Source organism: Gracilinanus agilis, chromosome 6, assembly GCF_016433145.1.
Source record: "Gracilinanus agilis isolate LMUSP501 chromosome 6, AgileGrace, whole genome shotgun sequence".
In the NCBI taxonomy this organism is placed as follows: domain Eukaryota; kingdom Metazoa; phylum Chordata; class Mammalia; order Didelphimorphia; family Didelphidae; genus Gracilinanus; species Gracilinanus agilis.
This window is the reverse complement of record NC_058135.1, coordinates 13,947,188-13,961,602: the sequence shown is the minus strand read 5'-3', so window position 1 is coordinate 13,961,602 and position 14,415 is coordinate 13,947,188. Positions and strand designations below refer to the sequence as shown.

General features: G+C 42.2%; 1 protein-coding gene across 1 annotated transcript in view; it reads right to left on the bottom strand.

The window, feature by feature from the left end:
- PPP2CB (protein phosphatase 2 catalytic subunit beta) overlaps positions 1-14,323 on the bottom strand; it is a 39,848-nt gene extending 25,525 nt beyond the window's left edge. The window contains exon 1 of the mRNA XM_044680166.1: positions 14,142-14,323. Coding sequence (XP_044536101.1) covers positions 14,142-14,243 — 102 coding nt within the window. The 5' untranslated portion in view covers positions 14,244-14,323. The remainder of the gene's footprint in view (positions 1-14,141) is intronic.
- Between the last annotated feature and the right edge of the window lie 92 nt (positions 14,324-14,415).

The window sequence follows — 14,415 nt, the reverse complement described above, 5'->3', positions numbered from 1 at the left end:
CCACATCTGTTTTCTCTTCCTCTCCCTGAATATTTTCTCTGAACTATACCTAAATGTGTACATGTAGCAATTCAGTACAATCCTTCCTTGACAGCAGGAACTGATACGTATTATTTTATCTTTGTATTCCCCGCACATACCACGCAGTAGGCACTTAATTCAATTTTTAAAAATCATCATTAGTGAGCTACAAATTTCCTCTGTCTTGGCAACAGAAGCACTAACACACATACAGCCACCCACCTTAGGTCACATTCCCCACAAAAGATTAGAAACAACCACCACCCTTGGAAATCAAATCTGCCATGAGTCTCTTCTGGGGGTCCTTCCCACAACCAGCTGTTTCTGGTCATTTATGGCAAACAGCTCCAAGGACTGGGAATGAGAGATGGGTAAAAGCCAAGCTTAGTAGCAAGAAGGCTGGCCAGCCAGTCTGTCGGTTGGTTGGTCAGTCGTTTGGTCAGCAGGCATTCTTTGAGTATTTAGTGTATATGCCAGGCACATGCTAGAGATATAAAGAAAGGTAAGAACATGGTCTCTGCCCTCAAGGAGCTTGCATCTGAATTGGAGGGACATACATATAACACACAGGGTGCAAGTAGTGGGATGAGGATAGAGGAAAAGACCTTGACCAGAAGCTTGAGCCGACTTGCAGGAAGCCAGGGAAGGTGGGGTGAGGAGGGAGAACATTCCAGGCCTGGGGGACAGCCAATACAAAGACCCAGGGGCAAGAGAAAGAATGTTAGCAGTGAAGAAGAGAAAGTAGCTGGTCAGAGCCTGTGGAGGGGAGGAAAATGTAAGAGGACTGGTCAGGAAAGAAGGAGGCAGGTCACAAAGGGCCTTAAAGGTCAAACAGAAGAGTTTAGGTCACTCCTGGTAGTACTAAGGAGCCACAGGAATGAATAGGGGGTGACACAGTGAGACATGTGCTTTAGGAAGATCACTTTTTCAGCTGATTGGAGAACAGGCTGGAGTAGGTATATGAGAAGGCCAGTGCAATAGTCCACAGTCTGAGAAGTGATAAGGGTCTATGTGAAGGGGTGACTGTGCTGTGAGTGGAGAGCAGACATACACGTCGTGTTACAAAGGCAGAAATGATGACATCTGACAATAAATAGAGTGGGTGTGTGGAGTGAGTCACTGCTGATTAATAAGCAGTTTCTAGATTTGTTTCAGAAGCAGCACTGGAAACATTCAATTCTGATTTCAGAGTGCCACCACAAGTCTTCAAGTACTGATCAGAAAACTTATTTCTGCCCCAGCCACGCTCATCAAAAGCTTAAGAACTTTTGAGAGCCAGGCCTAGAGACAGGAGGTCCTAGGTTCAAATCTGGCCTCAGACACTTCTCAGCTGTGTGACCCTGGGCAAGTCACTTGACCCCCACTGCCTACCTGTACCACTGTTCTGCCTTGGAGCCAATACACAGTATTTACTCTAAGATGGAAGGTAAGAGTTTAAAAAAAAAAAAGCTTAAGAACTGTTCTACCCAAAGACACTGTTCCTCATCACTTTAATTTCAAACCAAGCACCAACTGATCTTCTATGACAGTGCTAGCCCCAGAAACTAGTCTTTTAGAGCTGAGACAACTGGCCCAGCAAGGAGCAAAGGTTAACTCCCATCAGGCACAGCTCTGACCAAAGTCCTGCCAGTTAGACTGAGTCACTCTGCTAAGGTAGGGAATCTTATTCTTTATGGATAGTTTCTATAGAACTGAAAGGGTGGCTTCAAATTTTCAATGAAAAGTCTAGGCTGGACACCCAGACCCTGGAATCACCTAACACAATGATAGGCAAACTAAGGTCCGAGGGCCAGATGCGGACCCCTGAAATGTTCTATCCACCCCTGCAACATTATTCCTAATCTAACGAATACAATGGGTAGGATACAATACAATGAAACTTGGAAAGAGTTGCCTTAGAAACTGACAGATGAGCATTTCCTTTCCTTTGGCCCCTCTTTAAAAAGTTTGCCCATCACTGACATAACATATTCTCCAGTCATTTACTTTCTATGTCTATGATGACTGAAAAACTCAAACAATTCTGTCACAGTGTACCAATAAGCTCAACTTAAATTCTTGACAAAGTCAGAGCCCATGTTTTTATTTATTTCTTTTTTAAAGCTCTTACCTTCCATCTTAGAATTAGGATTGTATTGGTTTCAAGGAAGAAAATAGGTAAGGGCTAGGTAATGGGGGTTAAGAGTCTTGTCCAGGATTGTCCAGCTAGGAAGTGTCTGAGGTCAAATTTGAACCTAGAACCTACTGTGCCTGGCTCTGTCCACTGAGCAACCTAGCTGCCCTTTTAAGACTATATTTTTAAGGGGATGGTTTCTAAACACCCAGATATGGAAAAAATGCTCACTAAGAGATAGCATAAGTAGGTTGTACAAGACAAATTTTTTCCTCTTGTAAAAGTAGAAAGGGAAATATTCAGCACAAATAGAGCTTACATGAGCATTTAACAAAATTATCTCAAATGATCATGTGGACAAGATGAGGAGAGGTGGGCTAGATGACATTTTCCCAAAGGAACCATTAGTAGGATCAATGTCAATTTCAAAGAAGGTCCTTACCCTTACCTTTGGGACCTGTCTTTGGTTCCAGGGTGTTTAATACACATAAAAATTTTTCTTCTAAATTCTGAACTTAAACACCAAATAAAATGGGCAGTTTGATAGAACACAAAAAGGAATATACTTGAAACTATGAGTATCTAGGAAATATAGCTTAATTTTAATTTAAAATATAAAATAAACTTAACATATATCTTTCACAGGTATCTTGATTATATAATGTAAGCTTTTTATTATCTTCTATAAATTTGAAAAAATGCTGCAGTGCCCCTCTTTTTCTTGGGGGGCTATCCTATCCTAAACTTCCATCACACTACCCTCCCTAGTCCCCATTTAAGAAAAAAGAAAATCTTTGTAAGGAAATCCAGACAGCAGAAAGAGCTGAGATGATGGAGTAGCAGAAAGTATGCAAACTCTATTTCCCCATTCCTCCAAAGAGATCTAAAAATCACATCAGACTGATCCTGATGGAAAAATCCAAAAACAGTCAGTGAGTCAATTTTCTAGCCCAGGTTGGCACAAAGAAATAGACAGGTCTGAGGACATAGGAAGAGGTGTGGTCAGGAGCAGGTTACTTCCATTCCTGCACAACAATAAAGGTAGAGACAAAGAACTCTGAGTTAGGACTCATGATGCCAAGCTATCCACTTCTTAGTAAGGAGGCAAAAAAAAATTTTGGGAAATGGTCCAGTATGGAAATTTATTTCTCTAACAAAAGCTTTCTTTTTATTTTATTCTCTATGGCAGGGAAGGAAAGAAGGTTGATTTTTGCTGTTGGAAGAAACACATGAGATTTTTTTTAAGGAAAAAACAAACCAACCTGTCTTAAGAGCCACAGGTCAAATGGAAAGAGAAAGAATCCATTAGTCTCCTTTTGAAAGAAACTCCCAAAAGAAAACTTCCAGGAACTTTATACAATCAAAATCTAGATTCTAGGTAAAAGAAAAAATAATCCTAAGTAACTAAAAAAGAAAGGATTAAAATACTAAGGAATCATAGTCAATAACATACAATTTAGCAGCCACTACAATAAAGGAACAGAAAGCTTGGAATATGATATTCTGGAAGGAAATTAATACAGGATTATAACCAAGAATAACCTCTCCAACAAAACTGAGTATAATTCTATAGGGGAAAAAAATGGATCTTAAATGAAATAAAGGATTTCCAAACATTCTGGACGAAAAGATCAATGCTGCAAAGAAATTTTGAAGTTCAAACAAGGGAATGATGAGAAACATAAAAAGGTAAACATGGACAAACAATTCTAACAGACTAAACAAAGATTTATCTGCTGAAATTCAAATATGAGATGATACATGCATTCCCGCTGAGAGGTCATCATCAGAGGTCATCTAATTAGACCGGAGCCCTGAAAGTGGCTCTCTTGTATCATACTGATCTTAAAAGAAGAATGGAAAGAGGAATATACTATGGGGAAAAGAGAAAGGAAGGCTGGAGAAAATTATCTTAAGGGGTTGGGGGTTGGAGGTGTGGGGGGAGAAGAAGCTGACATTTTGAGCCTTAATCTCATCTGAACTAGTCAAAGGAGGGAAGAATACCCTGTCTTCTAATACTTAAAAGGGAAACAACTGAGGACAGGAAAGAGGAGAAGGGGAAATTAAAGGAAGGCTAGCTTAAGGAAATGATTAGTCTTAAGTAAAATAAGCTCCAATTAAAGATGTATACAAATAATTCATAGCAGCTCTTTATGACATACTAAAGCTTGAGAATAGGGAGGGGGAACGCCCATCAATTGAGGAATGTTTGAATAAGGTGTGGTTTAAAAATGGCAATGGAATACTACTATGCCGTAAAAAAATAAAGAGAATGGATTCAGAGAAACAGGAAAACTGAACTGTTGCAGAATAAAGTGAGTAGAACCAGAGCAATTTAGACACTGAAAACAATATGATAAACACAACTTTGAAAGGTTTAGGAGCTCTATTCACTAGGATATTCAACCACAATTCCAGAGGATTAATGATGAAACAAGATGACTATATTCTGATAGAGATGAAGACCATCAGCGTGTAGAATGAGAAACACATTTTTTAAAATGTGAACATAGACAATATGGAATTTGTTTTGTTTGAATTTACACATTTATAATAGGGGTTTTGTTTTTCTACTGTTCTGAATGGGGAAGGGGGCTCAGAGGGAGAGAAGGCAGATTTTTGCTAATTTGAAAAAATAAAAATTTTTTTTAAAATGGAGAGTCAAAAGCAAAATAAATCTCCACAATGGCTATGTCCAAAAGTGTATGTCTTTCTTATTTTGGATCCTAAACCCATTATCTCTATCTACCATAGGCTTCTTCATCACTTCTCTGGAATCACAGTCACTGCACTGACCACAATCCTGAAGTCTCCCAAAATGCTTTGACTTTATAATGTTGTCACTATTGTATAAAATGTTCTCCTAGTTTCTCCTAGACTCTCATTTCTGTCTACATGAGTTTATGCAAGTCTTTCCAGGTTTCTGAGCTGTCTTTTTCTTTATTCCTTACAACACAGCTATACTCTATCATATTCAGTTACCATATTTTGTCCAGTCATTTCAGTCGATGGGTGCCCCCTTAGTTTCCAGTTCTTTGCTATGGTTTTCTCTCTTTTTGCCCATACAGTATATAGATCTGGATCCATGTACATTTGTACACATGGGCCTTTCTTCTCTTTAATTTCTTTAGGATACAGGTCCAATATTGTTATTACTGGCCAAAAGGCAAGCAATTTAGAGATTTCTGCTTCACTTTTTTTTTTAAGCCCTTACCTTCAGTCTTAGAATTAATAACATATGTTAGTTCCAAGGCAGAAGAGGCACAACGGCTAGGCAATGGAGGTTAAGTGACTTCCGAGGGCCATACAGCTAGGAAAGTGTGTGAGGCCAAATTTCTGCTTGATATTTAACAATGGATTTGTGGCCCAACCATCATTAAACTTAAACAAAATGGGCAAAAAGACTCCCATCAATGCCCCAAGACACTAAGACTTTATCAAGAATATGATTAAAGGTCCATTTCAGCTGACGGTGCCATCCTGATTGCTGCTGAAGATGTTGGTGGAACTGAAGTTCATATCTCAAAGAAGGAGGGTCTTATGAGGTGTCTATAAGTAAGGCTGCTCACCTGCCTCTGGTGTCCACCTTTCACTCAACTCTCACCTGTGGCCCTAGGAAGCTGTAATATGTCCAGAAGTCACACTCTAGCAAAACTGCTTGGGAAGATGGGTTAAACTAGATTATGGGTACCTGACAGGCCTCAAACCTGTCAGTGAGTTAAAGGAAGTCAACTCCAAGCATGTGAAGATTTCCCTCAGTGGAATGGACAAATGAGAACAATTTGTTCCAATGGCTATGAAGATGGTTAAAGCAGGTGCTGTGAGGTGCTCAGAGCTTGGTCAGACACTGAAGAGGCCAACGTAATCTACTGCATCCTTGGTCATCCACCAGTCATCCTGACTTTTGTCCCTGGACTTTGAAGACACTGGAAGATTGAGGTTGATGACTTTGGGCAACTCTGTCTCACTGAAATCCAACTCACAAGGGGGCAGCTGGGTAGCTCAGTGGATTAAGAGCCAGGCCTAGAGGTCCTGGGTTCAAATCTGGCCTCAGACACTTCCCAGCTGTGTGACCCTGGGCAAGTCACTTGACACCCCCCCCCCACCAATTGCCTACCCTTACCACTCTTCTGCCTTGGAGCCAATACACAGTATTGGCTCCAAGACAGAAGGTAAGGGTTTAAAAAAAAAGAAAAAAGAAATCCAACTCACAAGCTAGTCATCTTTGAAAAACACCACCATGTGGGAAAAAATTGGAAAATGAGGGGATGCCCTTTGATTGGGGAATGACTGAACAAATTGTGGTATCTGTTGGTGATGGAATACTATTGTGCTAAAAGGAATGATGAGGGGCAGCTGGGTAGCTCAGTGGATGGAGAGTCAGGCCTAGAGACAGGAGGTCCTAGGTTCAAATCTGGCCTCAAGACACTTCCCAGCTATGTGACCCTGGGCAAGTCACTTGACCCCCATTGTCCACCCTTAACATTCTTCCACCTATGAGCCAATACACAGAAGTTAAGGGTTTAAAAAAAATTTTTTTTAAATTAAAAAAAAAATAAAAGGAATGATGAACTGGAGGAATTCCATGTGAAATGGAAAGACCTCCAGGAATTGATGCAGAGTGAAAGGAGCAGAACCAGGAGAACATTGTACACAGAGACTGATACACTGTGGTATAAACGATTGTAATGGACTTTTCTACTAGCAGCAATGCAATGACCCAGGACAATTCTGAGGGCCTTATGAGAAAGAACGCTATGCACATCTAGAGGAAGAACTATGGGAGTAGAAACATAGAAGAAAAACAACTGCTTGATCACATGGGTCAATGGGGATATGATTGTGGATGTTGACTCTAAAAGATCACCCTAGTGCAAGTATTAATAATATAGAAACAAGTCTTGATCAATGATACATGTAAAACCCAGTGGAATTGCTTGTTGGCTATGAGAGGCGGGAAGGAGGAGGGGAGGGAAAGAACATGAACCATGGAACCATGGAAAAATACTCTAAATTAATTAATTAAATAAAGATCTTCAGATCACAAAAAAATAAAGAAAAACACCACCACAATATTTCAAAGAAAGAGCAGACTTAGGAGCATGCCTCCTGCCTACACCCTGGGTATGAAACAACTGATTGTTGATGTCACCAAAATGAATTATGTAGAACCACAACAAATGCCCCAGAGCCACAAGCTCCCAGCACCCAGACCTAGCGGCTGTGGTGCCAATTTTAGGTTGGATACAGAGACAACATGCTTGACTCAAACTCAAATAGCCTTAGTTCAAAGGAGGAGAAGACAGCTGAAGAACAGCAATGCTAAAGGAACATCTCTGTTTCAGACTGCATCTTGCTACCAGCTTATCCAACTGACAAGCACCTGGTCAACCTCTCCAAAACATCTGACACCAGACTGGCGGAACTGGTACTCTACCAACTGACCATGTGACTACTATGTTCTAAAACCAGCATGGGTGGGTGGTGGGAAGGAAGATATCTGCACCAGGCAACATCACAGCTGAAACAAAGTTTGTAGAAGGCTTCATGTAATGTCAATTCTGCCAAATTAGAGAGGTCGGCCCCATCCTGTCAAAGATGTCTGCCCCAAGGTAATGTGACTGGGGATGGAGAGAATGAATGACCAGCCAATGGATAGGACACCCCCAGGTCATTTTCCAGAACCACCCAGACCAAATCGGGACCAACAGAATGCCTGCACACTGGTTTAGAGGGGCCTCACTGCTACTACATTTGCTGGCCTAAAGGACAGACTGACTTTCATTTTGGCGAGAAATGGAAGATGGCCTAGCCCTAATGTCCCAAGAACTAGTAATGCTGCCTGCCATCATTGGCATGGTCCCAGGCATGGCATGGGAGTGAAAAGATTCTGAGATTATCCTTCTCTGGGCTATGCTGTTTCTGGTATGAGACAGAGCCTGCCTGTAGCTAGTATCATTCAAGGAGGAAGACCAGAAGGCTATTAAAGGGGCCAAGGAAGTTCAGTGGATAGTCTGTGCAGTGTCTGCCACCCAACTCCTGCTCAGTGGTGGAAGAATGGTCTCAGAGCTATTTGCCTCAACAGACCATTTCCATTTAATGGTAAAAGACTGGTTAATTATTATAACACAATGTAAAAGCTTCAGGAGAAAAAGGTTTTGTGAACAAATTGTTCTACATTACTTTTAGTTTTTGTATCAGTAATTTCAAATGGAAACAATTTGAACAAAAAAAAATTTGAGATCATTATAATATGGTTGAATGCAAAAAACCTCTAAACATTTAACATCACTGACAGAAATGAAAGCACAGAAGGAAATGTAATCCAATTTGCCTGGGATATAAAGCTGGGAGAACTAAACACCATGCCCTAATGATAAATCAGGGTAGAATAACATCTCACATCAGCTGAAACTCTAAGCTCTAGTGTTTGACAAAGACTCAAGCTTTTGGAAGACTCACTATTTGACAAAAAACTGTTGGGAAAATTGTAAAACAGTATGGACCTCACAGCACACACCCAAGTCAAAATGATTTAGGGTTAGAAATTTATAAATAATTTAGAAATGAAGGATAAAACCATAAACAAATTAGAGGAGCATAGAATAGTTCAGATCTACGGATAAAGGAAGAATTTGTAGCCAAACAAGACAGAGAGAAAATTATAAGATGTAAAAAAAGAACTTTGACTCTGGTTAAATTAAAAAGGTTTTGCACGAACAAAATAAATGCAACCAAAATTAGAAGGGAAATGACTATGGAAAATTTTTATAGCAAGTATTTCTGACAAGTGTTCCCGTTTCTCAGTTATGTAGAGAATTGTGTCAAATGTATAAGAATACAAAAAATTCTCCAACTGACAAGTAGTCAAAGGATATAGACAGGCAATTCACAGATGAAGAAATTAAAACTATCTTTAGCCATAAGAAAAAAAATGCTACTAATCACTATTAGAGAAATATAAATTAAAACAACGCTGAGATACCACCTCATATCTATCAGATTGGTTAACATAACAAAAAATGGAAATGATAAATGTTGGAAGGGATATGGAAAAACTCTGTTCATGGAGCTGTGAACTAATACGACTATTTTGGAGAGCATTATGGAACCATGCCCAAAGGGCCATCAAACTATTCATACCCTTCTACCCAACAATACCACTTACTAAGTCTGTATCCCAGAGATCAAAGATAAGGGTAAAGGACCAACTTATAAAAAAATATTTATAGCAGCAAAGAACTAGAAACTAAGGGATGTCCATCAATTAGGGAATGACTGAAAAAGTTGTGGTATATGATTGTAATGGAATACTACTGTGCCATGAAAAATGGCAAGGATCACCAAAAAACCTGGAAAGACTTTTATGAAGTGATTCAAAGTGAAAACCAGGAAAATATATACAGTAACAACAATAATGTATGATAATCAACCATGAAATGACTTAACTGTCAGCAATGTAAGGATCCTGGACAACTCCAAGGGACTCATGATGAAAAAAGGCTATCCATTACTATAGCAGGAACTGATGGAGTCTGAATATGCCATTCTTCACTTTATTTCCTCCATAAATTTTTCTCTAATGTAAGTGATATGTCTTCTTTCACAACATGATGAACATGGAACTATGTATTATATGATAACACATATACAGCCTATATCATACGACCTGCCCTGGGGAAGGGGGAGGGAGGGAGAGAACACGGATCACAAAATGTCAGAACACGATTACTAAAAACTTATACTAACATGTAATCTGAGGTAAAAAAAAACCCTAAAAAAAAACACAAAATAAAAATAAAATGCTAGGCTGAATTTTAATAAGATGAAATTTAATGGGGAAAAATATAAAGAGGTGATGTGAACTGAGCAACTATGAGTTGATCCCACCATAAAATGGTTCTCTGAATTTCAGGTGAGAGGATTTCCTCAAGATTCTGATTGAACCAGCAACACAGCATTTGACTCTGACCTAATCCACCACTCAATTACAGGTACATCTGCCTTTAAAAGTAAATTTCTTCACATGAGTTCATGATGAAATGAGATACTAATTGAAGTTGTGCACAAAGTAAACACCACTGATAATGGTGATGGTGATGGCTGAACAAGATGCCTGCTGGTTCACTATTATAAGTGCCCTTTTCTGAGGGCTCAGACTTCCTGGGGCAAAGCAATGTCAGAATGTCTGGCACTCACTTTCCCCATCTGGAGTTTCCTCTCCTAATGAAATCAAAGGCCTGCCTCCCCTACCCTTCCATCTAATGGGACTTATCAACCCCATGGAGAGGTGCAGAAAGGTTCCCTGATTCAAAGATGAGATTCCAACCCAGTTTGTATTGACTCAAGGGCAGCCTCTTTGGCCACTAATCCAACTGCAAAGACGTGATCAGCTAGATATTCAGTTCTTTCAGGTTTCCTGGAAGCAAGACTGGATGTGTCATCAACCATGTCCAAAACTGAATTCATCTTCTCTTCCACAATGCAAATTATCTTCTAGTCAGTGCACCCTCACACTCCCACCAACACTCACTCACTCACTCACTCACTCACTCACACACTCACACTCTCTCTCTCTCTCTCTCTCTCTCTCTCTCTCTCTCTTCTCTGTCTCTGTCTCTGTCTCTGTCTCTGTCTCTGTCTCTGTCTCTCTGTCTCTGACTTCCCCCATTAATGAATACCTTCCCTGGTCTCCAGAGGTGCTCCTAGGGAAATCTCATTTGTTCTCTGCTCATGTCCTCAGGTTACTCAAAACCTGCAGAGGCTCCCTCAAGTAGAAACCCCTGCTCCCAGGACTCCAGGCACTTCATTCATTTAATAAACATTATGAAATGCCTTTTATGTGCCAGACACTGTGCCTGGGATCCAAAGGAGCTTGCAAGCTGACCAGGAGACAACGTGCAAACTACTACACACAAACCAGCTCTAGATAAGAGAAAGAGAAGATTATGAAGAGAGGGAGGGCACTGCAAATAAGGGTCAGGGAAGGCTTCTTGTAGGAGGAATTTTAGTTGGGACTTAAAGGAAGCCAAGGAGGCAGAGGGAGAGCCTTCCAGCCAACACCAACTGGGCCTTTCCAGACTTATTTGAACAACTTACCTGCATGACATGCTCCATGTTCTACTTAAACTGGACTTTTATTTGTCCTCACAGACCTTCTGCCAATCTGACCTTTGCTCACACTGTCCCCCAAGCCAAGAATGGCCTCCCCAAAGTCTCATCTGGAGCTGATGAAGAGGATCCTCCCCTAATGCCAGCAAGGAGCTCCCCTCAATATCTCGATGGTCTTGCCTGGCATAGAATGTCTCTGGAAAGGTCCTCTCCTTACACTTAGTTCACCTCCTTGCTAGTCTGTCATTTGTACAACCCCCTCCTAGAGACCACAGTCATCTTGAGAAGGTAGCTGGGCCCTAACTGGTTTTTGTCTCTTGCCCCTAGAAAGCAGCAGGTCCACTAGCACAAGTGGACTGTCTGGATGAACGTGGGAAGACTGAATACTTATTCCCCATCTGCCTGTACTTGGGAGAAATGTTTCAGGGAATCAAATTTTACTTGGCCTATAAAAAACAAGTAGGACGGCTACTGAGAACCATGAGTCAATGTATAGGAACTGATACAGAGAGAAGGAAGTAGAGTCAAAGAAAGGATAGATGTTGTGGCCACAACAAGAATGTCAATGGAAGAAATCACCAAAAAAAATGACAAGTGGATGCTGCATTGTTACAAAGCACACACCTGGTTCCAAGAAGAGATTAGGAAAACACTTGCATCCCACTCCTTTGTAGAGAGGGGAGGTCCACAAGTACAGCAGCATACAAATAATTTCAGACTTTTCAGATGGGCCGATGAGTTTTGAAAATTTGTTCTCTCTTTTTTGTCTTTAAAAAATATTTGTCACATGGAAAGGCTCTCTGAAAGAAGAAGAATGCTTGGGGAAACTTTGGTAATGTTAAAAAACCAGACTAAGAAAAACTTCTATTAGGAAATAAAATAATCGCTTTTCCTTAAAATCTACTCTGATTTGCTCATTAATACATCTGAAACGTTTACGGGAACCAACCAATTGATGAGAACTTACTAAGTTTTTTGACTGTGTCAGGTCCTGTGCTAAACTTTGGGGATATGAAGAAGGGCACAACCAGTACTTGTCCTCTGTTCCAATCTACAGAGAGAAGAGATGGAGGGTAAGCTAAGAGAGGAAAACACTAGCAGTGGACCAGGAAAGGCCTTCTGCACAAAGTTTTAACCTGAGCCCTGAAGGACTTGAGGATGTCAAGAGGCAGAGGTGGGGGCAGAATTCAGAGTATAGGGCCAAACAGGTCAAGGCATGGACACTATCACTATCATCACCATCACACAGAATTTTTAGAGCACTTTAAAATATTTCATTCATTCATTCTTTTTTTTTTTTTTTAAAAGAAAACCCCTCACCTTCTGCTTTAAAATCAATACTAAGTATGAAGTCCAAAGCAGAAGAGCAGTAAGGGTTAAGCAACAGGTGTTAAATGGCCTGCCAAGGGTCACACAGCTAAGAAGCATATGAGGACAGATTTGAACCTAGGACCTCCCACCTCTAAGCCTAGTGCTCTATCCACTGAACAATCTAGATGTCCCCCCCCCCAACTTTCAAATCTTTTTTTCCCCTCACAATTGTGAGAGGTAGGTGCTATTTTTGCTGCCACTTTAACGGATGAAGAAACTGAGATTCTCAGAAGTAAAATGGCCTGCCCAGGGTTACACAGCTAGTAAATATCCAAGACATGATTTACACTCAAGTGTTCTTGACTCCAGGCCCATTCTCTAGCCACTACAACACCTAGCACAGAGATGGGAGTACGGTATTCCAAGAATAGCAAATAGGCCTGTGTAGCTGACTTTTAGAGCTGAATAGAAGGTAAATAAGTATAAAAAGACTAGAAAAATATAAAGGGCAAGGTTTTAAATGCCAAAGACAAACCTATATTAGGAGCCATTGAAGGTGAAGAAGAAGGATGGTCACTTGAGGTGGGGAGACCAAGGGGAAGGGGGGAGGGGCTACTGCAATATTTCAGGCAAGATTCAATAAGGGCCTGAACTAAGGGGATGGCAAAATGAATGCAGAGGAAACACCTGAGGTTTTATGAAGGTAGAAACAAGCACAGCTGACAGTACTGTGGTGAGTACAAGACAGGCAAGGAGGATAGCTTTAAAATCTGGTAACCCTATGCACACCATCTTGGTCCAGGATCCAGAGACAAACTCACACTGGAGGCAGGTATTTCCTCTGAACTCCAAAGGGGATGTGGTGCCCCATAGATCAGGAATGGCTATTTCCTTGTTACATTCCTTTTCAAACATTCTGACATTTTTAAATATTTGTGGATTGGTACAAAAATAGGGAGAAAAACAAAAGCAAGTATATAAAGAATGCCTGTTGACTGCCATCCAAAGACCTGATCCTGACATAAGGAAGACCTGGGTTCAAGAGTGCCCCTTGGCAGCCCTCAGAGCCCTTGCAGAACGTGCTCCCTGCCCCCATCTACGGGGGGGGGGGGGGAGAGGGAATGGGGGCGCGGCGGCTGGATTTGACCTCAAGTGTGTCTGACTGAGGTCCACTCCCTATCCAGCTGGCCGTCTCTCCCCCAGCCACTTATGGGCCCCACCGAATGGGACATGACCACGGAAGGGTTCTAAACGCCAAGCTTAGAACCGTCTTTCGGTCCCATGAAAGAAATGAGTCTAAGCGCCAGCCTGGGGTGTGCCAGGCGTGGAGAAAACAGGCACCTGAAACACCCCAACTGCAGCGGGGAACCTACTGCTCCTGCACTGCCCCTCCCACCCACGCCAGATTCTCACATGCACTGGTGAAGCACCCCCACACACACACTCCGGAGACTGTATGCTGGGGGAGGGGAGAGTCGAACACAACAGGGCCCGCCCCGGGATGAGGAAGGGGGACGGCCGAGGGGGGCGGAGTAGCTCCCCACTTCAGCGCCGCCATCCTGTGCCTCAGTTTCCCTGGCCTCACCTTCTCGCAGAGGGTGCGCACTTGGTTCTCGTTCAGCTGCTTGCATTCGTTCAGCTGCTCCACCCACTGGTCCAGCTCCTTCGTGAATATCTTGTCCTCCATGATGGCGGCGACGGCGGCAGCGGCGGCGGCAGCGGCGGCGGCGGCAGCCGAGTGGGCTCGTGCTGGACCCGCCGGGCCCAGGCCCGGGCCGTGGCCCCGCCCCCGCCCCGCCCCGCCGCCGGTCCCGCCCGCCCGCGCGCCCCGCCCCGCCCCGCAAGCCCCCCCCCCCCCC